Below are 22,091 nucleotides of genomic sequence, written 5' to 3' on the forward strand. Positions count from 1 at the left end.
ACAACTCATGGTTGTGTATGAGATGAACACCCTTAGGTTGTGAACTCAAGGCTCTAAATGTTATGACCAACTTAGGGTTGTGAATGACATGAATGACTCTGGGTCGTGTGCTTAGGGCTTTGGATGATATGAATAGCTCAGGGTTGTGGTGGACATGAACTACTCTAAGTCATGTGCTTAGGGCTTTAAATTCTATAAAACGCTCAATCGGTGCTCTCTCATCTCCAAGAAACTCTGCCAAATCATTTAATTGGCGAATTCGCTTCCCAGGCTTGTATGTGGGGATGGAAGCTATGGCTGTAATAACATCCAACCCTAGTATCCAATTCAATTTTAGCCATGAGAAGTGCACATTCCAATAATATAGCAAGACCAGTTATTTTGGGAATTTCTTTCATAAAAGCTCTATGATGTGCATGCAAGTGTGCATGAAATGTTCAGCTTCTAAATCATTTCATACATATGTTAGAATTGTAGTAAATCAGTGCAATGTGCAATGAATTTACTTCATTTGCACTTTATGATTATATGACCAACATGGTTGTAAGCGAACAGAAGGGTTCTCTAAACATGAATGACTCTAGGTCATGAGCTTGGGGCTCTTGTTGCTATGAAAAGCTAAAAGTTGTGGATGACAAGAATCACTTTGGGTCAAGAGCTCATGACTCTACATGCTATAAACAGCTTAGGGTTGTGGTTGACATGAATGAGTTCAGATCGTGAGCTAAGGACTCTAAATGCTATTAATAGCTCAAGGCTGTGGATATGATGGACGTCTTCGGGCCATGAGCTTAGGGCTCTAAATACTATGAACAACTCAAGGCTATGGATGACAAGACCAATTATAGGTCGTGTGCTCAAGGCTCAAGGTGCTACAAACAACTCAAGGTTATTGTAGACATGAACGACTTCAGGTCGTGAGCTCAATGTTTTAGATGCTATGAAAAGCTCAAGGTTGTGGATGACATAAGCGACTTCAGAATGGAAACTCTAGGTTTTAGATGTTATGAATAACTCAGGGTTATGCTTGGCTTGAACGACTCTAGGTCATGAGCTTAGACCTTTAGATGTTATGAGCAGATCGAGGTTATGGATGACATGAACGACTTCGGGTTGTCAACTTAGGGCTCTAAATGCTATGAATAGTTCAGGGTTATGGATGACATGAACGACTCCAGGTCGTTTGCTCTAGGCTTTAGATGCTAGGAGCAGCTCAAGGTTGTGATGGATATGAACAACTTTAGGTCGTGAGGTCAAGGCTCTAGATGTTATGAACACCTCAAGGTTATGGTTGAAATGAACGACTTCCAGTTGAAATAAACTTTGATTGATTTATATCCGTATTTCTAGTAGGTTAGCTTTTCTTCCAGCAAGGGATTTGATTTAAGTCAGATAAGAATGATTGGGAAAGTCAAGTAGCTGAGCTTAGAGATAGAGCGTCACACACTTTTAATAGCATGATTTTAGTTGGTGTAACATCCCTTCTAGTTCCCTTTACTAGTAAGGAGAGCCATCACTAGGGCCGGTGATCCAACCCCATACCGAGAACTTCATATCTATCTGAGGGCAGGACTACCTGTGTAGGCAAAAACTCTTTCCAACTAAATCTTACATTTTTGAAAACTATTTTTAAAAGCAGATAAAAATTAAGAGGGTATTTGTTTTTTTTAACTTTTTGTTGAAAACAATTTACTTTCATGTTTTAAATTGTTTATTTTTCTATTTTTTTCATGACTTATTATAAATTTTTAACTAAATAAAAAAAGTCAAAACATTTGTTTTTTCTAAATGAAAAAAATAATATATTGGTTTTTCTTTATTTTTAATATTTAATCAAAATAAAATATTATATAAAAAAAACAACTTAATACTTAATACTATTAAATATTATTTAATTTTAAGTTATATTTAGAATTAAGTGAAAAAAAAACAAATAACAATTGGAAAAAAAAAAAGTTTGCCACTCATCATCCATTTTTGCCATGAAAGTGGACAAGGGTATGAGGTGGGACTCAAATCTCAGTAAGAGCTGCCATGCCATCCAAGAATATAAATAGGAATGAGAAATGGGTGGCTTTCATTCATTCATGGCCTTTCATAGCTGCTCACTTCTCCAATCCTACCCCACCCACAAATAATGGTGACAATTTCAATGTCCGACATTATTGCTAACTAATTTTCTTCACAAAATAATGATTTTTTTATTTTATTTTTATAAATATCTCCTGGGAAGCATATTGTTGTAGTGGTAGTGTCAAATCCAAGGTGGTGACAGTGATATGAGTTTTGGAAGAGTCGACAGTCATAGAGTCATTGAAGACGGCCCCTTATGTGATGAAGATTTTTGGTTGTGATTTGGTCCCACTTCACCAACTCCCCCTTATTGTCTCCATAACTCCTTATCCACTTTTTGAAATTCTGGATCAAACATATTTTTTATTTATTTATTTATTTATTTTCAAAATACAGCAATTGAATATATAATTATTTTATTTTTTCGATTATTTATAATAAATAAATAAATAAAAAAAGAAAAAGATGTGGCTTCAATATGATTTGTAAGTTTGAAGTTCATTTTTTTAAAATATGTTTATTAAAAACTAATTTCAATTTTTCAATAATTTATGAAAAGTAAAATAAAAAGTTATGTTGTAATTAAAAATATATTTTTAGATTTATAATAATTTATTAAGAGGAGAATCAATTTTTTATATTTGATTCTAAAAAAATTTAAGGAAAAATACAAAATAAAAAGTAAAAATAAAAAATAAAAAGATAGATTTAAAAAGTTAATAAATTATTTTTATGTATTATTTAAAGTTCATTTAATTTATTTTAGTTGTTTTATAAATAAAGATGAAATAATTTTAAAAAATTCCATTTTCCAAATTCATTTTCTTACAAAATAAAAAAGATGAAACTAAAATTAAAGAAACTTCTAATAATGATCATTGAGGAAACAACAGGAATTTGCAATTGGAAATTAGTCATTTAGACACAATTTCACTCAACCAGTTAACTTAAGCTTATTACACTTGGAAATATTGACTTATTAGAAGATTAGGTATGGATTTTAGAATCATTGCTGGTTAAAAAAACATTTTCTGCTTTTTGTGGTCCAATCTTTAAATTCATTTAAATTGTATAGAAAAATAAAAAGCATTCTCAAATTAATAAATTATTTTTATATATTTTTTAAACTCATTTCATTTATTTTTTTCTCTTATATATAGAATTAAATATTTTTAAAATTAATATTTTCTAACTCATTTTAATTTTATTTTATTTTCTTTATTTTTTTTATAAATTAAATCATTTTCCATATTTTTTTCCCCATCCAACTTTCTTAAAATCAAACATGTCTGCAATTAATTGAAAATGAAAAGAAAAAGAGGTAAAAAAAAAAAAAAAAAATAGAAGGTACATAGAATGTTTGAATAAATTTTCTTTAGGCTATGTTTGGTTTCAAGAAATTTAAGGAAAAGTGCAAAAATAAAATATAAAATAGAAGGGAAAAATAGGAGGAAAGAAAAAAAAAATTTAAGTTAATAAATTATTTTAAATATTATTTCAAACTTATTTCCCTTATTTTAATTCTTAGATAAAAAAAATTAAATAATTCAAAAAATATAAATGTCAAACTAATTTTAATCATATTTGATTTTCTTTGATATTTTTCATAATATAACTAAACATGATAAAATTATTTTTTATAGTGTTTTTTCTTTTTTTTTTAATATTTTCTGGAAACAAAAATAACCTTATCATTCAATCTTATTATATTTGTAGGTTATTGACCTATCATTAGACTTTCCATTTTATACCCTACTCTATTCACAAGCAATTAATAGCTTTTATTTGGTGGGTATTTGCATTTGCAATGTTTGCTTTCTATGGTTGTTTTCAACTCATCCATATTTTGGTGGATGAGAGGAGGGTGGAGAAGAAAGTGCCAATATTTTGGTGGGTTGGTAAAGTCCCAATTATGATGATGTCTTTGCCCAATTGTCCCCTTGTCTTGACTTGGACTTGGACTTGGACTTGGACTCCTGTTCTCACAATGAAAAATTATTAGCATCTAAGCTTGTCTTATCAAGTTCCTCGTTCACACTAAACTTTACCTTAGACTTGGATTTTGGGGTAAGAAATATTGTGTTCAAGTTTTGTTTTGTATCAAAATTTGGCTCAACCAAGAGCTAAATAAACAAAGCTATTTGGTATGGACTCATGAGAAGGCAAAATGTTTTTATTTTATATATATAGTTTAATAATAATTTTTATCTTTGTTTAACTAATTTTATTAAAAGAGTTTATAACTTGAAAAAAGTTTAATATAAAAATTAAGAAAAGATTATTTTTTTATAGGAACTTTATTTTGATTTATACAATAATTTTTTTCATGTTTAATAAAATTTTTTAAAGAAATATTCCCCATTTAAAATTATGAATTTAAATTCAACTTTCACTTTCACCTAAAATAGAAAACATGAAATTATTCCAAAGAGTATCAAGGTTTCATTGAATTTTGGGTCAATCCAAGGTGTCATTTGTTTTTTTATTTGAATTTATTTGAAATTTACAATAAAATTTGATTTAAGAATGCCATTTAAATCTCAAATTTTAGTTAAAAGATAAAGTTTTAACTTTTTTAATGCAAAACTATAAGTAGTTTGAACAAACCATGAAGGATTTGAAACTTAAACTTAGATTCCTTGATCTAAGGAGTCAAAAGTGGACTCTCTTACATGCCTTTGCAAGATGATACTCTCATTGGAGATATTAGTCTTGGTGTGTGACAACTTGGAAAAGAGGGAGGCTTAGTGAGGGTATTTGTCAAATGATCTTTGGACAAGATATACCAAATATTAAAGGAAGTGTGACCAATACAATCTCTAGCAAAGTGAAAGATATACTTCATTTTGGAGTGAAACACTGAATTTACCGATAGATAAATGGCACCAATGTTGTCATAATAGATTATTGACTTTTGTATGAGGGGTACCTTGAGTTCATGAAGAAGATTATGAAGCCAAAGAATCTCAAGAACATAGGAAGCAAGAGTTTGATGTTCAACTTCAATAGAGGATGTAACAATTGATTCTACTTCTTTGAACATTGGGAAATGACTTTGCCACCAAGAAAGACGATGTTAGTTATTGTGGAAGTGCAATGATTTTTGCCACTAGCCGAATCAATATCTAAAAAGGCAATCAAATGGAGATCATTATGTCATTTTAGAAAGATGTTGTGGTGGATAATGTGCTTTAAGTAAAGGAAAATTAAAGTGTTTAATAGCAATTTAGTGGGACTTGATGGGAGTGTGTATGAATTATGCAAGCTTATTTACAACATAGTAGACATTTGTATGGGTCAGAGCAAGATATTGGAATACATCAACTACTTGTTAGTACTTTATGACATCAAAGAAAAGCGAGCCATCATGAAGTGTTAGTGACTAAGAGCTACATATTGGTGTTGTGAGGTCTTTCATGCCAAGCATGTTTGTTCTTGTAAGAAAATCATGGATATATTTATCTTGAGCAAGTAGAAGACTTGTGGGTATGGAGAGCACTCTAAAGCCAAGAAAGAAGTGTAGATCTCCAAAATCTTTAATTGAGAATTATTTAATAAAACTTATAAAAAATAGTCTGTGAACAAATATGAAGACATCATTGCTTGAATTGATAAAGTCATAGGAGAAAAAATCCCTTCATTTCATTGTACCATGTCTAGGGTGCATTTTTTTTTACCATAAATAACCTTCCAAAGTTTGCAAGCATATGTCGAATAAGTGGAATCTAGAAAAAACTAAGAGGTTGCTCTATGAAAACATCCTCTAGGAAAGTATTGTTAACATTGAATTAACGATGAATTATCCCTTTTAGAGTGCAAAGATTAGATGTACCATGGTTGACTTAACAATAGGAATAAACGCATCATAATAGCCCAAACCTAGACGTTGATGAAAACCTTTGGCCACCAAGTGAGCCTTATGGTGAGAGATAGAACCACCAAAGTTTGTTTAGTATGGAGAACCTACTTACAACCAACAACATGATGATTTAGACTTAAAGCAACCAACTCCTAAGTGTCGTTGTGGAAAAGAGCATTGAGTTCTTTAGATATTGCTTAATGACAGAAGGTTCGACGGACCCAACAACAGGATGTTTGATAACAGTGAGAACTTTAGGTTTAAAAATGTTGTTATTGGCTTTAATCAACATGGCGTAGGAGGGTGGAGGAAAGTGTGGACGAGATTTATAGGATGGATTTGGTTTGGATGTAGGGATAATAGGTAAGGTAGATGTAGCGATAGAATATGGAGCACTAAAATGTGTTCATTAATTCGTAGACAATTGAACAAATGTGGAAATAGTAGACATTGTAGGCATAGGGACAATAGGCTTTGAAAGTATAAAGATAAAAGGTATTGTAGGCGTATCGATAGAAGTTTAAGCTCCAAGCTAAAATCAAATAAATAGAGGAAGTTGACGATGGTTTCAATAAATTTAATGTGATTAGATGATTATATCTTTGATGTTTTTGAGTTAAACAAAAATACATACTTTTGATGTAGAGAATAACTTAAAAAGATGCACAATTGGGATTTTGGTTCAATTTTGTCAGAGGTGTATGACATTAACCATGGAAAACACAAGCACTTAAAGACCTTTAAATTTCTATAATCAGGCTTAGCATGGAACAATTGTTCAAAAGGTGAAGAATTGTTAAGAATGAGTGTGGGAAGACAATTAATGAGATAAACAACAATTTAAAGAGTGTGTGCCCAATAACAACGAGGAAGGGAGGCATTACGTAACAAAGTAAAACCTATTTTAATAATGTGTTTGTGATCCCTCTTAGTGAAAGTGTTAAGTGTAAGATGAGGTTTTAACATGCTAAATGCCAAATGAAGCAAAAAAACATTTTGAGTGTAGTATACTCACCACCACATTTGAATAAACATAGACACTTGTAGTCTTGAAATAATTCTCAATGACAAATTTGAAATGATAAAATGTAGAATAAGCATTAACTTTATGATGTAATGGATATAACCATACATATATTGTAAAATGATCTACAAAGATAATGTAATGGCAATATACATCAATAGATTCAATAGGAGATGGTCCCCAAACATTTGTACAAACATGTAGACTTGACTCACCAAATGGTAGACATAGACTTTTATTATAGTGATAGGACTCACAAAAGAAACTTGAAGAAAAATCTAAGGATAATGACATGAGACAATAACGAGCAAGGAAGGTAGTGACTTTGTGAGATAAGTGACCAATCAACAATACCAAATATTATGAGACATATTGATGCTTACAAGGGCAGATGAAACTATAGACTATGCATTGGAGAGATGCCACTCCTAGACATCATGATTGTTTTAACTGCAGATTAGATGTTGCCTTATGTATAAATCATTGACAACAAAACAAGGAAAAAAAATCAATAAAGGCTTTATTAGACTTATAAAACTTGGAATAAAAATTATGTTTTTTTTTTTTTTCATAAACAAAACTCTTAACACATTAGAGAAAAAATTTATTGAGGAAGGAAACAAAACCAATATGAGAAATAGAGAAACTTGGACCCTTGTCAATCACAACATTGTTTGATCCCTCATAGTCTTGATGAATGGAAAGATTAAAGAGATTGAAGGTGGAATGATAAGTGGTTTTCCTTTGGTAGATGTGTATTTTTTAGTGACATTGACTATTGTTTGGAATGATAGAAGTGGGAAAAGAGATTGAAATATTTACGAGCATCATGACACACAACTATGTTTGAGGGCATGACTAAAGGTATGGAAGAAAATGGGATTTTTGGCCTTGGAATGAGCTAGTCAAGGATACATGAAGAATATGGGAGACAAGGTCTATTATTGGGCCATGGAGGATTAGGTGATGGAATAGTGCAGGTAGGATTAGTTGTGGGCAAAATTGGGGTATGTGTTGACAACATCATGGCACAAAAATATCATAATTCTTATAGAACTTCTCAAACAAAATAATGGAATCTTGAGCATGAAGAGCGATAAGTTCCTTATAACCAAACTCTAAACCATATCTGCTATAAACAAGCAAATTAACATCACTCAGAGGGCGCATGGAGAACAACGAATTCATCAATCATGATTTTGATAAATGAGTGAAACTCAACCACAAATTGAGAACCTTATGTACTCTGATATTGGCTTAGATTCAATAGATATAAGTCCAAGCTTACTAGCTAGTTGAAGAGAAAAAGACATCATGGGAATGATTGTTTCATAGAAAGAAGCCGAAATAGAGTGCAAGATTAGTTAATCTTAATGTATCCAAAAAAAGCATATGAAAGATTTGGGGATAAAATTTTATTTGTCACAATAATGGGAGGAAGACACTATAGGACCCATAAAGTACCTAATTGATTAAGACCAAATAAGGGAGAATTGAATTAAGCTTTTAGGAGACATAGTTATCAAAAGTTAATTTCAAAGCAAGCTGAACAACGACGTTAATGATGATGACATTATATGGTTGTAGTGGTGGAGATTGATAATAGGTTAATTTTCAACAAAATGGAAAACCATGAAAATAGAATAAGAGAAAAAAAAATGGAGAAGTAGAGGTGGATTCATTTGAGTGTTTATGCCTCTAATATCATAATAAATTATTAGAATCCGAAAAAATCTCAACAAATTTTACTAATTTGGTGATACAAATATACCCATATGAGTTATAATCTATTTAAAGAAAATTTCTAAATGCAAGTCCAAAAAATAGGGATAATCACTAGAGGAACTCCAACTAATTTGAAAGCATATGTGGTCACAATTGGAAGTATTTAAAAATTAAACTTAGATTCCTTGATTTAATGAACTGATTCCTAAGAGACATAAGTTGACTCCGTTACTTCTCATAACTTCAACATGTGTCAACCTTAATATCTTGGAGTTGATGTTTTGCTAACCCAACCACAACCTTAATATCCCATGTCAACTCAACTTCAAGTTGGGTATGGATTGAGGGTTGCTCCCATCCAAGTTGTATCAATAGTGGAATGGTCAACTAATTACAAGATGATAGGTTTGTGAAAATACCTTTTCTTTTTCCTCCACGGTAATATTTTTTTTTATTATTTTAAAACATAAAAATTAATTATCAAACCGGTCTTTAGTATTTCAATACAAAAAAACTACTTTAATTATGCATTTTATAATGTATTATATACCAAAAAATAATTTATAAAAAAATCATATTTTAAGTGATTATTCAATAATTATTTCAGACGATTTCTTACATTTTTAAAGATTATTTTAAAAAAAATTATCCTATATTTAATTTTTAGGAAAAAAAAAAATTCTAATATTCTTAAAATTAGACTATTATGGATTTTTTTTTTCTAAAATTACTTTTTGATGATTATTAAAAATAAAAAAAGCAATGGATTTTCAAATAATTTCAAAATGATGATTCATCTTCTCTTATCCAAAGTTTAATTTGAAGCAAGTAAAAGAAACTAATAAAAGAAGCAAAATATATTTTTATATCTCCTAATATCTTTATAAATTAGTTAGAGATCTAATCCACATGCACGCCATATTATATCCTGACCGTAGGATCGGAATACCTATATTTAAGCAAAGCAATGTTGACCTGGGACACGTAGGACTGTCGGAAGTGAGGGGGAGAGGGACCAATTTCATGGCTTTCCAGAATCCCAAGCGACCAAGAGAGACCACTGTTATGCGTCCTCATAGCGCGTGAGGTTCACGCTTCTTTCGAGGCATGTAGACCCAGATTCCAATTAATTCCCCATTTTCAGCTTCGCCTTACCACCTTGGAACTTGGTGGTGTTTCCACAAGCGTTCACCTGGCGCGTGCATTCAGAGTCCAACCCAAAAGCGACCAAGACCATCGACGTAGTCAGCACCCATTTTTGAAACTTAGGCTTCACAATTCTTTCCAATCAAATTCAAATAGAAACGTTTGACCGGAATTAAGGAAATTACTAATGGGATTAGGTAAAATTTAACACACATTATTTAATAATGGTTACTATTCCCAACATCCCTTTTACTCAACGTAATACTTTTTTGTCATATTTTTTTTTTTCATATATACTTTTTTAATAAATAACTCTCTCTAATTTTCTTTCAATGTATTAAACCTAAATTCTAATTAATTAAGGTTACGAATCACATATGAAATACAATGAATGAGATAATTTTCAGATAAGATTTATAACTTTTATTTTTTTTATAAAGAAATATATATATTTATAAAAAAAAATAAAAAATAAAAAGAATGCTAAAATGTGGGGTGAGAGTTGGGAAAAAAAATAAAATAAAAAATGGTGCAATTGGGACACGAGGTTGGGGAAGAGAGAATGGAGAGTAGAGAGGAAAGAGAGGGAGAAGAAATAAGAGGGTAATTTAGGAATGTAAAATATTGCATTAGTAAAAATGGTGTTGCCAATAGCAATTGAGTTTAACAAGTTAAATTAATTTTAAATTATATTATATTAAGTTATTAACTTAAAACTTATTACTTAATTCTTATTTTAAATATTAAGATTATTTCATAAAATTAATTTAAAATTTATTTTAAATTATCAAATTAACATATTTATCATCATAAATTATAATTAGGATAAAAATGATCAAATAGTAATAAAAGTTGAGTTGTAATAAAAGAAATTATTAGGATAAATAAGAGTAAAAATATAAAATAAAAATATGATTTTAATAATAAATTAATTATTTTTCACCTTAAATAATTATTTTATTAAATATATTTAATTTACTTAATAACTTAAGTTATTAAGTCATTTTGAGTAATTAAGTTCATTTAACAAATGCCAACTAATAAATACACTATTTAAGGAGTAAAAAATTGAATTCATCATAAATCAATTATAAAAATGATATGAAATTAAGGTATAAAAATATGGATAAGAGTGACAGGTGATGTTGTCTTTTTGGTACATATGGAATAAAGTATGGTTGTGTTCTGGTTTGGAATCTTATTTTAAATTGATTTTAAGAGGGTTAGTTATGGAATATTATGAAACTCCAAAGTTCGATCATGGGAAAAGTACAAGTTTGCTTTTTAATTTTCCCTTTCAACGATAATAAAAATGGAATATCTCATCATCTTTAAACTCTAAACACTCCACCACCACGTGCCCCATCATACCACTATCATGTGACCTCCTGTTCCCTCTTTCTCTCTCTAGATTCTCTCACTTTCTTTATCCGTCTTTCCGCTGCCTGTTCCCTTTTCACAGATTTACTACTTCCAACCTTTTGAGCCTTTAGCATCCTCTCTCTCTCTCTCTCTCTCTCTCTTTCTCTCCTTTTTCCACTCACTCTTTCTCTGCTGCAACCACTCCCCCGATATTCCGCCCCAAACACCCGAAACTCGTCTCCCCATTTCGCTGCTTCTTTCCCTCAATGCTGCTCTAGTCTAGTCCTTGTCCATGTGGAGCCACTGCTGCTGATGGGTTGCTTCCAATCCAAAACCGCCCACCTCCACTCCCCTGACGATCCCTCCTCCACCCCTGAACCCACCGCCAAGCCCGATTCAGGTCTCTATCTTTTACTCTACCTCTGCTTTTTCATTTTTATTTTTTATTTTGGCTTTGATGATGATCCTATTTTGAAATGTTTTGTGGGTATTTGGTCTGGAAGCTAATGGAGATCAGAGTGATCAGGAGCATCAAGTTCCCGCATTTAAGGAATACGGCCTCAGCGAGCTTCGCAAGGCTACCAACGGCTTCAGTAGCGACTACATAGTCTCCGAGAGCGGCGAGAAAGCTCCCAATGTTGTTTACAGAGGGAAACTTGACAGTAATCGCTTGGTTGCTGTCAAGCGCTTCTCCAAGCTGTCTTGGCCTGATGCTCAACAGTTTGTGGTGAGGAAATCCAGAATACCATTTTCAGTTTATGCATTGTGTTTGGTTGCAAAGAATAAAAAAGAGAAGAGAAAAAATGTTGGGTGTTTGTTCTTTCAAAATTTTTCTTGGTATTGGGTTTTGGGTTTTTGAGTTGGGTCTGATGACTTTGATCGGCTTAGGCGGAGGCGGCTGGGGTTGGGAAGGTTAGGCACAAGAGATTGGTGAATCTGATTGGTTGCTGTGCTGAAGGAGATGAACGGCTTTTGGTGGCAGAATACATGCCCAATGATACTCTTTCCAAGCATCTATTCCACTGTATTACTCATTCTCTCTCTCTCTCTCTTCAGTTTCCTTTGTTTATTAATTGATAAAATGGGTTAGATGGTATATAATTCCAGTCCTTAATCTCATTGTTAAAATATAAATTTAGTACATGCTGAACGATACTTTTCCCAAGCATCTCTTTCTACTGTATCATTGCATCTAATTTTAGAAATTCTTTTCATTCTTTTTTCATATGATATTGTAAAATATATAGCAGTTTCAGGTGCATTTTGTATACCTCAAAATGAATTTGAAAATGCTAGAATAAAGTTTATCAACACTGAAAGTTTTACTGATTTGAAATGCAGTTTTAGTTGGTGTTAGGCTGCGTTTACTGGAAACTGGGTTAATCTAGGCTTTTCTGTTTTTGGGTTCGTAATGGAGAATTTGTTGAGACTGTCCTTAGTTATGCTGGCTGTTGGTGTTTGAGTTGACTTTGTTTGACATGACAAGTGAAATTCAATCATCTGGTCTGGTTTTATTTTTTTTAAGCTAAGACATACCAGATCGATGTAAACAAAGTGACTTATCTTTCACATAACTGGTCCCAAGCTCGGAGAAAGGAGCAGGGTTGTGGAAGGTGTGGCGAAAGGGATTCACCTTATGAACACTAATTTTGTCTCTGTTTTTCTTACCCTATCAATATTCTATAAAAGGCATTTGTATAGCCCATCTGAGCAGTGGGGATTAAGGCTTTGTTGAGTGTAGTAGTATATGATTGTGAATTTATTTTCCCCCCGTTTTGCCTTAAAATATTTTCAACACAATGTTTTTTGGTTCCAATCAAAAAGAGTTTGATGCTCTCATTTGTCACTGGTGTTCTCTCCAAGTAAAGTTGGCATTTACTTTTAGGTGGTATGAATGGTCTTTTCAATTGCCATGTGACTTTCTATCATTGATGGCCAGATTTGGAGACAGTCACTGACAATAGACAGCAGTCAGTAGAGATTAAAGGGACTAGCTATTGGGAGTCGTACTGCAATTATTGATGCTGAGTTTTTGTTTTCACTTCCTCTGATGCTTGATCACAGGGTATATAGGCATTGGAAATGGTTTTTTGTGCAGCTTAAGTATTATTTCTGTAATTACCTCCATTTTTTTTATTTTTATATATCTTTAAATCACAACCTTATGTGGATTCTTTGACATTTCTTTTGTATTAGCAGATCATTTTTTAAGTCTTTCATTGTGTTTGAAATATTAATAACCCTTGTAAAGTTTGTTTCTAGTATGAGTTCATTTCCATTAATTTTTGTTGCATTTCCTGTTAGGCGGTGTTTGTTTTTTGGCTTTTTCTATTCAGCTAAAACTAACCTATTAACATCATCCAACATAACTAAAGTGAACTTGTTATCAATATGTTCAATTTGGTTATGTTAAATGATATTAACAGGTTACTTTTAGCTGAATAGAAAAAGCCAAATATTTTGACTTTTTCTATTTAGCCAAAAAACAAACACCACCTTCTTGTTATTTTTGCTTTATACTGCTGCTGTTCCCATTTTATCTGGCTGTTGCTTTGTATTGGTTTACACTGGTCAAGTTGACCACATTAATGGGTTAGTAGTTTATGAACTAGTACAAAGTACCCCTGTTCACAGCAACTAGGTTCTTTTTTCTGCCTGAAGGCAATGCCTAGTTTTCTCTCTCTCTCTCTCTCTCTCTCTCTCTCTCTCTCTCTCTCTCTCTGTTGACTATGTATGTGCTATTTTTTGGTAATTGAACTTTTATGTGCATTGATCAAGGTGATGAATTTGATATCTCGCTTCCTTTTTTGAAGCTTTTATTTTATTTTTCTATTTTCCCCCTTTTTACATAACTCCTACATGTTTCTTATAGGGGATAAGCAACCACTTCCATGGGACATGCGTGTGAGAGTTGCATATTATATTGCTCAGGCACTTGATCATTGTAATACAGAAAACCGGAAGATCTATCATGATTTGAATGCATATAGAGTTCTTTTTGATGAGGTAAGTCATGAATTATCTCTCTTCATGTTTCTTATTGTTGATTTGCTAGGTCTAGGGGCTGATACATCTTCAGATTCTTTTATTTGAATACATTAGATCATTAGTCTTGTATGTAGATTGTCATCGATGTTCATTGATGGCATATTCATACTCTATATCTTGTTAAGCTGTTACTACAGATGGAAATGTTTAAAGTAAGTTTTAAGGCATTGTGCTGGGATGATTAAAGATATATCCTTAAATTGGTAATATTTTCTTTGCTTTTAGTCAGACATTTGGTGCACTTAGTTACTCTACTAATTCTATAAAATATTAATATGACTAAACAGCTCCATGGAGAAGTTGTACTACCATTTTCTCTAATATGAAACCTGCAGTACTTGTGTTGCTACTAGGGTTGGTTAAACGCCATGACTTGACAAACCTAACACTAAGAGACCAGCCAGCACCAGATTGCTGGTCCCATAACCTAACATCCCCCCTATGGCCACAATTGGTGACTGGAAACTAATGCCATGATCCTATTAATTATTGTTGGTAGCAGATCCCACCATCTTATTTAACACCGATTTCTGTCAGGAAAAGGGAGAAACTTTAGTTGAGTTAGCATGGACCATAGCATGGTATAAGATAATTGTGATGCCTTCATTTGATGAGTGTAAAGAGCAGCAATTTGTAAAATTTGGGTTAGGGGCAAGTCCCTCTAGCTCCAACTCAACAGTTATGTTGTAAAAGACTATTGAGGCATATACCTTGAGGCTCTCCTATAGATGAGGCTCTGTGAATTAGCCTTAAGGCTATAGCCTTAGTTGGGGTAATTGAGGCTTAAGCCTCAAGTCTCACCCTATCAAGGGCCTTAACGCTAGATCCTCCAATATACAAAGGGTTCTAATGGGTTGAAGGCTATTGTGGGCTTTAGGTATATATTTTATAAAAGGCTTACACCTTAATCTTCAATTAGTTTTAGTGGATTCTGTGCCTTTGTGGGTTTTGGTATTGATATAAATATTTTGTCTTAGGTTGAGGCATGGGTTAAATCTTTTACAAAATGAGGGCCTACTTCACTTTCAATTAGCCCTTTAAATGAAAGAGGAAAAAGGGAGATTGAGAAGAAGAAATAAGGGAATCGTTGGCTTTTGTAGGGGTTGAGCTCATATGTCACTATCTTCGTTGATGGATAGGGGAAAACAGCACTATAATTGATGGATAAAGAAGAATAATGGGTGGACATTAATACCGATGGGAGGATAATACAACAATTAGATATGATTATGATTCCTTAGAAAATCCTACAAGTGACTCATGATGCTATTGAAGATTATTTGATGAAGCCATAATAGAGTTGAATCTTATTGACCATGACAAATAACTATTTTTTTATTATGAATTCTATGGTTTTCTTATTATTCAATTTTCATGTGATTTTGCTATCATGCTTATGATTTTATTTTTTTTGGATAATTTTATTATTTATTTATTTGTTTGTTTAAGTTGAGGCTTACACCTTGTTCCACCTTGAGGTCTATGTGTCACCTCATTTGGGTAAAATACCTCAAGACTGCCTTTAGCCTTTTAAAATATTGCTTAATAGATTGTGGGTTGACCATATGGACTGCACTAAGTACAATTCTACAAGATAATGATGCAGTAATAGCTACTAAGGTGTGAAACATGTTGTTCATGTCCAGAGAAGAACCAAATCAAGATATTCTGCATCCCAATTACCTAGGCTATGCTATGCAAATTGTTGTTTTGCCATTTAGTTTTGTTGGCCAGTATTTGCAATAAGGTGTTGGCCAGGATGTCCGTTCACCATCTTTGATCCTTGTTCTCTCATGGTTCCTATTAAAAAGTCTTTGGGGAGATTTAAAAAACCCTTCATAATTTGGCTACTAATGAGTTGATTGGCTAGGTGCTAGTTGAGGGCTGGTATTGTATTTCCTTTTCTTTTTGTGCCCTTTGGCACCTCTTGTATACCCCCTGTATGCTTTTGGGTCAGCCTCAAGGTGCCCTTTTCTAATATATGCTTTTTGTGTGTTTGCCTATCAAAAAAAATAATTTGGCTACTAATGAGAATTTTTAGGTCATGAAAAAGGTGATCTAACCTAAGAAAAATTGTGTTATGTTCTTATTGTTATTATTGCCTATTTCAAGAAGATATAAATGGCTCCCTCTGTTAATGTAGATATGCATTTAGATCTTATTCTCATGCACATCTTGTGGCCACCAAATTCTCTCTATCCTCATACTTTATAACTAAATTTTGCACTTGTGTCAGGATGGTGACCCTCGTTTATCAAGTTTTGGCCTTATGAAAAATAGTCGAGATGGTAAAAGCTACAGTACAAACTTGGCTTATACTCCACCAGAGTTTTTGCGAACAGGTACACTACATTGAAACATTACAACATATATCATTCAGGATAAATTGACTTGGTTATTAAATTTTTTTTGTCGGCTTCTAATTTCCTTATTTGTTCCAAGGATTTCATTTAGACGTATATACTTTAGTTATATGATCCCCAGTTTATTCTGTTCTTACCTAGGATTATTGTGCATGATGTGCTTGGTATTGGATTTTGTTTCTGGAGGTAATTAAAATGCGTGCAGAGGCAGATGAACATTTTGGAGAGTCTTACTAGTAGAGTGCTACAATTCAGATGAGAAGCACTTCTGTTTGGATCATATTCAGATTATATTTGTCCATATTTACTTATCTACTAGAACCTTATGAGTCATTCTTTGTTATCAATAATAATTCAACCTGCCATAAAAAAGTTGTTTTGATCATGGTGTTAAATCTGGACTATCTGGTACATGTCAGCAGTTTTTACTTGATGAGGCCTTTTCTTCTGCTGCTCCCTGCCAGCAACCCACCTTTTGTAATTTCAAAAGGTAGGGCAAACTGAAAAACCAGGCGACATTTATTATAATCATGTGTCAGAGATTTTGGTAATTGTGAACATTAGAAATTATTTGATGTCTGGGTCTGTTAGCTTACTAAGGTTTATTTACGCTGTACATGGTGGGATTTTCTGGCTTGTAGATACATCTTTTTATTCTTTATTTTAAATTTTTTGTAGCTCAGGGAAGCCTCTTTTGGCCTCAGTACCCCTGTAGATACTTATAGTTGTTTGTTCTCTTAAACCTTTCTATGATCCATATCTGTGATGGGCCTCCCATTCATATATTCATTCTCAGACAGTAATTCAGGGGTTGTAACTCAAGGAATCTAACTTGTGGGGTCAACCTCTAAATTTATCAACATATATCAATGGATGAAAATTTTACTACTGGCAATTGGTTGTATTTGTTATCTTGCAAACACATGAAGGCTTTGCTGATTCTGATGAGTTCAGGGAGAGTTTTGGAAAATAAAGGCTATCGTCCAATGATGAGGACAAGCACTTGCATGAGCCTTTTGGATTTAAACATGGTATAGAGACCAACCATGCGGCGGGATTCAGATAATTTCTTGTGCCAAAGTTATCTTGACAATAGAATCATCTAAATTTAGTACTTTTTCTAGCAATTTCAAAAGGTATCCCATTTTTAGAATACTATAGCTGCTGTATAGCAAAATTAATGTATTTGATGGATACATTTATTTTTGTTTCCGATTTTTTTTAAAAAAATTCAAAGGTCTTTGAGTGCACTACACTGAGATGTTAAGAAAGCATTCTTATGATGTGTAACATTCAATTAGATGAGGTAATCTTTATAGTTTATGCTTGTGTGATACTCTACAGCTGATTTGTGACTCATCCAATTTTAAGATTATTATGTCTCAATTTTTTTTTCTCATTTTGTAAAATTTTGGCATCTAATTTTATATGAATTCATTCTGAATATTAATCCTAGAAGAAACTCAAAAGGCTGTCAATTGTTTTTTTTTTTTAAAAAAAAGTGAAATAATGCAATAGCACTTTCATTTTAAGAATCTGAAATAGAAATTAAGAAAATTGTCTGGGCTGCATGTGCAAAATTGAAAGGGTTATTTGTGCCTGTGCGTCAAAGAAAGAAAGATAGTTTGTTGGCAAAACTTTTGATTTTATTCTTCTTAGCACCTATGCATATTGGATACTTTTTTCTCTAATTTTTTTTCCCTTTGTAGCACTTGTGAAGTCAGCTTATAGTTCATGCTAATTATATCAAAGCATAAATTGTGTCAGACTATGCTTCAATCAAACAGTGGGAAACCAAGACATGTCTCCAAGTATTACAGTGATGAAATAGGAAAACCTATTTGGGTGACATAAACATGTTAAGCATGAGGTTGTTATACATTAATGAACTTTTAGCCTGATAACTATTATGTCCATATTTTCAGGTATTTGTGGTATTTTACTCATTTTTCTTGCTTATGAGTGATAAATTCTGTGCATTGTGGCTTTCTTGGTATTAGATCCTGTCCCATTGATATGATATGAAATGTATTTGATTTGATGTTGACATTTGAGATTCCATATGAAAGCAAATTTGATCAGGTCATGAAACTGTGCAGGGAGGGTCATTCCAGAGAGTGTGATATACAGTTATGGAACAGTTCTATTGGACCTGTTGAGTGGGAAGCATATCCCTCCAAGTCATGTATGTTGCTTTCCATGCCATATACTTGTTAGATTGTTCTCCATGGTTTGAAACTCTCAGGGACTTTTACTCTGCAGTTTAATGTGCTAGTTTTTCTTTATTCATGCCTTGGAAACATATTTGTCTTTTTGATGTTGCTGCAGAAAAAAGCTACTAAAATGGCAGACAGTGTTCTTGAAAAGGCTGGATCACAACCTATCCTTTTAATAATTAAATCTGTCTAAATTCGAAACTGATCTTTGGATTTTCTTTGATATCTGGAATTGAGTTGAGCATTTTATAAAGAACTAACACATGTAATTACTTATTCAAACAAGCTACCTTAAACTTGTCAAGTACACATTTGCTTATGAAGTTTGCACATGACTCCAGTGTTTCTGAACTTTTCTTTCAGTGTGTGCATGTAGTTATTTTGTCAGAAGTTTGAAGGCTTCTATATATTTTACCTTCTTCTTGGAATGGTACTTTGCAGCAGCATTGCAGAACTTTCTAAAGCTAAATAGTTATTAACATCAATACTCCATGTAGCAAGATCTCTACATCCATAAACATGCCATATGCTTGCCCTAAAGCATGTACAATTTTATTGATGCTTTTTATAGAGTTATGGAAGTTCTTACTAGTATTACTACCTTGATGTATGATACTACTTGTAGGTAGTTGGAGGTTATATCCAGTAGGCATATTCAGGAAAGTTAACAGATATAGCTGATTCCATTACTTGTGTTGTTAGTGATATTATTCTTTCTTTTTACCAAAAAAAATTGCTTTGTAACTGTTTGAATAATTGTTAGAACTTTATTGCTTCTTCAGGCACTGGACTTAATAAGGGGGAAAAATGTATTGTTGTTGATGGATTCATCATTGGAAGGGCAGTATGCCAATGATGATGCTACTAAGTTGGTTGAACTTGCTTCAAAATGTCTTCAGTCTGAGGCCAGGGATCGACCTGATACTAATTTTCTTCTTACAGCAGTAGCACCCCTTCAAAAGCAGAAAGAGGTGAAATTTTAGTGAATCTGTAACGTTGGAATTACAGTTCATATTAGTTTTTGATGTACATTAAATATTCTGGTTTGTGCTGTTATGTAATCCTTCATTTGTTCCTAATATGCTCCAGTTATTCTCTTTGGTATTCAGGTGGCATCTCATGTTCTAATGGGCCTGACTAAGACTACAGTTGTGCTGCCAACCATGCTGTCTCCTCTTGGAAAGGCTTGTGCAAGGATGGATCTTACTGCTGTACATGATATATTGCTTAAAACAGGTTATAAAGATGAAGAGGGTGCGGAGAATGAGGTAAATAGAATAATTTATTCTGGTCCTTTACATTATCCTGGACAACTACTTGTAATTCCATCTGACCAGTTGATAAGTCTTATAAAACTACCAAAATCATGTAGCTATTTTCATTACCAAATGTTTCTTTTGAACTCTGCTACTTTCAGATGAGTGTTGGTCTTTTCATGGGTGGTTGATTTACAACCACTCACTTCTGAAAAGCACCTCATTAGGATTTTATTACAAGATTTTATGGTGGTTGTTACTTCTCTTTTGTAGATAAGGTTTTGCTATTGTTATGATTTTCATTTCCCTTTTTATGTTTGTCTTTGAGTTGTGCTTGTGCTCTTAGCAGTCCTACATCATGATATTCTGCACTGACATTGCAATCTCTATATGTAGCTTTCATTTCAAGAATGGACACAACAAGTGCAAGAGATGTTGAACACAAAGAAATTCGGGGATATTGCATTTAGGGACAAGGATTTCAAGAGTGCAATCGATTATTATTCAAAGGTATTGTCCCTTCACTGAACTCGTCTTCATCAAGCATTGGGTGGTGGATATTTTAAAATGATATTTGTTGAGTTACCAATTGATTGGATATCTCTCCTTGGCCATGCATGGGTCAGTCGTGTCTATTTGATACTGAATCTGTCACATTCAGCATCGTTTGGACCGAGTACATACTAATTTCAAGGTATATAAGTTAGTCATACATGAAATTTTCTTATAATTTTAGCCTGAAGGATATAGATTTTTAATTAATTAGCCTCCAGACCTGAAAGGTAAACCTATTACTTGGTTATTTGATTTGTTTTGATGTAATACCTAGAGGGAAACTATGTGTTTGTGCATGTGCAAACACATTTGTCATAGAAGGGCCTACTAATTGCGAAATAGAGAAGCCATTGTTTCCCTAAATGCATAAGCAACCTCACTAAGCTTGTTTACTAGTGAATTGAGTCAATATGTACTCATAAATAGCGTTACCAGGATCTCGTGTTAAAGCCTCTGAATAACCTTATCACTCAATTTTAAGTTATTCCTTTGTATAAGAACTTTAAACATTAATGCTGCAACTTCTGTTCTTCTCATAGCTCTCTGGGAATTTTAGCTACTTATTTTTTTTTTTTTCTTTTTTTTTTTGTACTCCTATTTCTGAATTGTTTCTGAATATTATCTTCTTTGAGAAGTTCCCACAAATTTCCTGGCTTCTCTTCTTCATTCTGTGATGTTGAGAAATCCTAAATTTAATCTGGACAACAAATATGATTACATCCCTCAGCTCATTACGTTGTACGATCCTTTTGTTGAAATCCATTGCATTTACAATCCATTTGGCACAGTTTTTCCATTCTGCATTCTGGCTCATGCATTTCTATGAATTTGAGATTAAGTTCATTTTGTCTCAGTTATATAGTTAAAGAAATTTTATTTGTTTTTTTTTTACTTTGTGAGTAACAGCTAGTAGTTATGATGCCTGTACCTTCGGCTACTGTCTTTGCAAGGAGAGCCCTCTCATACTTGATGATTGGACAAGCAGAACTTGCCTTGAGGGATGCCATGCAGGCTCAGGTATGCATACCAGAGTGGCCCACTGCATTCTATCTGCAGGCTCTTGCACTCTCCAAGCTTGGAATGGAAACAGATGCTCAGGACATGCTCAACGATGGGGCAGCATTCGAGGCCAAGAGGCAAAACAGCTGGCGCAACTGAAGTATAAACCCCATAACTGGTAGTGTCTCTTGGGTCCTTCACTTGTAGAATGAATTGCTGGATTAGGAAACTGAAGTGCTAGGAGAAAATGATTTGTGGTGATAGATTTTTTCCAGGAAATACTATCAAATCCCCTTGTAGACTACACAGTTACAGACCTGATCAATATATGATGTATTCATAAAAAGATAGAAATAAGTTAAATTGATGTGTTGTCTCTAATCACCCATGAAGGTAAATGTGAAGACAGTATCTTTGAATCAAAACCAGTTTATGCACATACTAGTTAAGAAATATGGCCATTGT

The 22,091-nt window shown here is 32.9% G+C and overlaps 1 protein-coding gene across 1 annotated transcript; it reads left to right on the forward strand.

Moving 5' to 3' along the window:
• Positions 1–11,280: 11,280 nt before the first annotated feature.
• On the forward strand, positions 11,281–22,063 carry LOC117904654 (serine/threonine-protein kinase BSK2). The gene is made up of 10 exons (XM_034817372.1): positions 11,281–11,589; positions 11,693–11,916; positions 12,078–12,213; positions 14,062–14,195; positions 16,474–16,579; positions 18,700–18,785; positions 19,599–19,787; positions 19,926–20,084; positions 20,469–20,582; positions 21,534–22,063. Exons 1-10 carry the CDS (start codon positions 11,502–11,504, stop codon positions 21,783–21,785), a joined length of 1,488 nt encoding a protein of 495 aa, XP_034673263.1. The 5' UTR covers positions 11,281–11,501; the 3' UTR covers positions 21,786–22,063.
• The last annotated feature ends 28 nt before the right edge of the window (positions 22,064–22,091 follow it).

The sequence above is a fragment of the Vitis riparia genome, chromosome 2 (assembly GCF_004353265.1).
Source record: "Vitis riparia cultivar Riparia Gloire de Montpellier isolate 1030 chromosome 2, EGFV_Vit.rip_1.0, whole genome shotgun sequence".
NCBI classification, from domain to species: Eukaryota; Viridiplantae; Streptophyta; class Magnoliopsida; order Vitales; family Vitaceae; genus Vitis; species Vitis riparia.

Excerpts from the sequence above, each read along its gene's own strand:
- LOC117904654 (XM_034817372.1), top strand. The coding sequence starts at position 11,502 with ATGGGTTGCTTCCAATCCAAAACCGCCCACCTCCACTCCCCTGACGAT. Across the intron at positions 11,917-12,077 it reads CTGATGCTCAACAGTTTGTG|GCGGAGGCGGCTGGGGTTGG; the intron begins GTGAGGAAATCC and ends TGATCGGCTTAG. Across the intron at positions 14,196-16,473 it reads ATAGAGTTCTTTTTGATGAG|GATGGTGACCCTCGTTTATC; the intron begins GTAAGTCATGAA and ends CACTTGTGTCAG.